Source organism: Anarrhichthys ocellatus, unplaced genomic scaffold (genome assembly GCF_004355925.1).
Source record: "Anarrhichthys ocellatus isolate YVR2014 unplaced genomic scaffold, GSC_Weel_1.0 scaffold8, whole genome shotgun sequence".
Lineage (NCBI taxonomy): Eukaryota > Metazoa > Chordata > Actinopteri > Perciformes > Anarhichadidae > Anarrhichthys > Anarrhichthys ocellatus.
The window spans coordinates 9373534-9375948 of record NW_022280038.1 but is presented as its reverse complement, the minus strand read 5'-3'; the positions used below and the strand labels follow the sequence as shown (position 1 = coordinate 9375948).

At 41.6% G+C, this 2415-nt stretch overlaps 1 protein-coding gene across 1 annotated transcript in view; it reads left to right on the top strand.

Annotated features, from left to right (window-relative positions):
- The window catches only part of LOC116384148 (gonadotropin subunit beta-1-like), a 1443-nt gene extending 346 nt beyond the window's left edge, over positions 1–1097 (top strand). The window contains exons 2-3 of the mRNA XM_031848578.1: positions 524–713; positions 816–1097. Of these exons, the coding sequence (XP_031704438.1) occupies positions 549–713; positions 816–1022 (372 nt within the window). The 5' untranslated portion in view covers positions 524–548 and the 3' untranslated portion in view covers positions 1023–1097. The remainder of the gene's footprint in view (positions 1–523; positions 714–815) is intronic.
- Positions 1098–2415: the final 1318 nt, after the last annotated feature.

Sequence of the window (2415 nt, the reverse complement as noted above, 5' to 3'; positions counted from 1 at the left end):
ATATATATATATATATATATATATATATATATATATATATATATATACTGTATATATGTATGTATCTGTATATATCTGTATTTGGTTATTTCTGTATATATGTTTTTAGATATGTATATAGATGTGTACATGTGTATATATGTTTATATGAATATGTTTATGTACTGTATGTATGTATATATATATATAGGTGTTTGTATCTGTCTATATATGTGTATGTCTATGTACATATGTGTATATATGTATATATATATACAGTATATATATACACAGACCGTTTTAAACAATGATTTCAAAAGCCTAGCTGCTCCGCATGGTGCTATACTGTATATAAACCAGAGATGATTTCATTTTGTCCTTGTAATTGCAGAAATATTTCAAATAGATGCAAATTTTACGGCGACACATAAAGATTTCGGCCGTTAACTCACGAGGTCTTGAAGGATTTGATCGCCAATCCTCACAGATCTTCTGACAGGGTTTAAAGTATCTGATGCCAGAGCTGTTCCCCCTCTTGTGGCAGGCGTCTGCGCTGCACCCGGCAGAGGATGCAACTGGTATTCATGGCAGCGGTGCTGGCGCTGGCTGGGGCGGGGGTGGGGCAGAGCTGCAGCTCCAGCTGTCATCTGACCAACCGCCGCATCTCCGTGGAGAGCTGTGGCAGAACCGAGTCCATCCTCACCACCATGTGTGAAGGGCAGTGTTTCCGAAAGGTATGTCAATCTTCAAATACCCTGTGTTTAAGTTCCTTTTGTGTCGTCACCAATCACATACTCGTGGAATTTGTTGCGCTTAAACATTTACTGTCGTGACAGGACCCGGTCTACATCAGCCTTGCACACCCGACTGAGCAGGAAACGTGTAACGGGGACTGGTCCTATGAGGTGGTACACATTGACGGATGTCCGGAGGGTGTCACTTACCCTGTGGCCAGAAACTGCGAGTGCACCGCGTGTAACCGAGATGAAAACACGTACTGCGGGACTTTCCCCGGAGACGTGTCCAGCTGTCTGTCCTCTTAAAAGAAACCCATCGTCTGTCCTACATCTGCTTATCGTCTGTCGGACTTGGCGCTGAAATAAACAGGTGTCACTTTTCGGGGGGGTTTTTTTGTCTTCTTTTCACACGTTGCATTATGTTTTAACTGTGTCCTTTTTTATATCTCAGCTGTCTTCAATCAAAATCCCACATTTCAATCTGCTCCGCTCTGTAGCTGTTAACACCTCGAACAGTTTGCCAACACGGATGAAATGTCACGAGTCAGTGCAGAAGAAAATTGTCTGTAGATGAAGCAGCGAGATAGCGGAGTGCCTTTAAAGTCATAAAGGCCGATTGAGAGATTAAATGTCCCACCGACTGTTTCTCTTCTCTGTCCTCACCACTGACCCCTGAAATTCAACAGTCCTGCGGTCCAAGTTTTCATGCTGAGGATGGGAGTTTGTCCGATAAGAAAAAGAGCAGGCCTCACCTCTTTTTTTGACAGGTGGAAATGAAAATAAAGAGTTTGCAGTGTTTCCAAAAGCTCCACTAAAGGGCCTGCTGATCAGTGGCTCTCTTCATAAGGCGACACTAAATTTAGAAACAGCTTAGCATGCTAAATCTTAGCCATTACTGCAACAGGCCCTTATGTGTGATGCTGCTGCCACTTTAGTTTTTTTGAGTTTGACATTTTGCGAAATATGTTTATTCGATTTGTAGCCTAATGTTGGATGAGAGGATCTATGCCACTCTTGTGTCCAGTAAAGGCGAAGAACACAAGATTGGGAGCATTTCCATTGCCTCTCAACAGGTCTCAACATGGCGGCTTGTAGCTAACGGTGCTAACGTCGCAAACAGTGCAAACACTCTCACACCTCACTCTCAGGTAGACATTACTCCACTATAACTTTAGACAATAGTTGTTTGCTGCTATATTAATGCTCTGAATCCCTTATATTGCACCTTTAATAGCTACTGTCAGGTAATTGCTAGCTTAGCTTAGCATAAAGGCTTGAAACGGAGAAACAGCTGTAGTTTAGCACATAACCCCCTTACTCTTTGGTTTTTCTACACATTAAACAAACAAGATATAACATGTTTCTAAGTGAGCTTCAGAGGTACTGGTGGTTTAAAAAACGTTTTAATCTGTTAGCCTTTTAGTCATGCTAGCTGTTTGCACCCGTTTCCAGTCATTATGCTAAGCTAAGCTAATAACCTCCGAGCTGTAGGTTCACATTTAGGCAGATATGAGATTAGTATCAGCCAACAAGCGTATTTCCCAGAATTTCTTTAATACCCGTGTACTGTATTAAGTGTCTTTACACACCATATTATCTCCATACTAACAATTTTCCAGATATTTGCTGTTCGTCCCTCATTAGCAGTTCTTCCAACACACTGTCTGGTTGTCCCTGTGATACAGGTTAATGTTTAAGT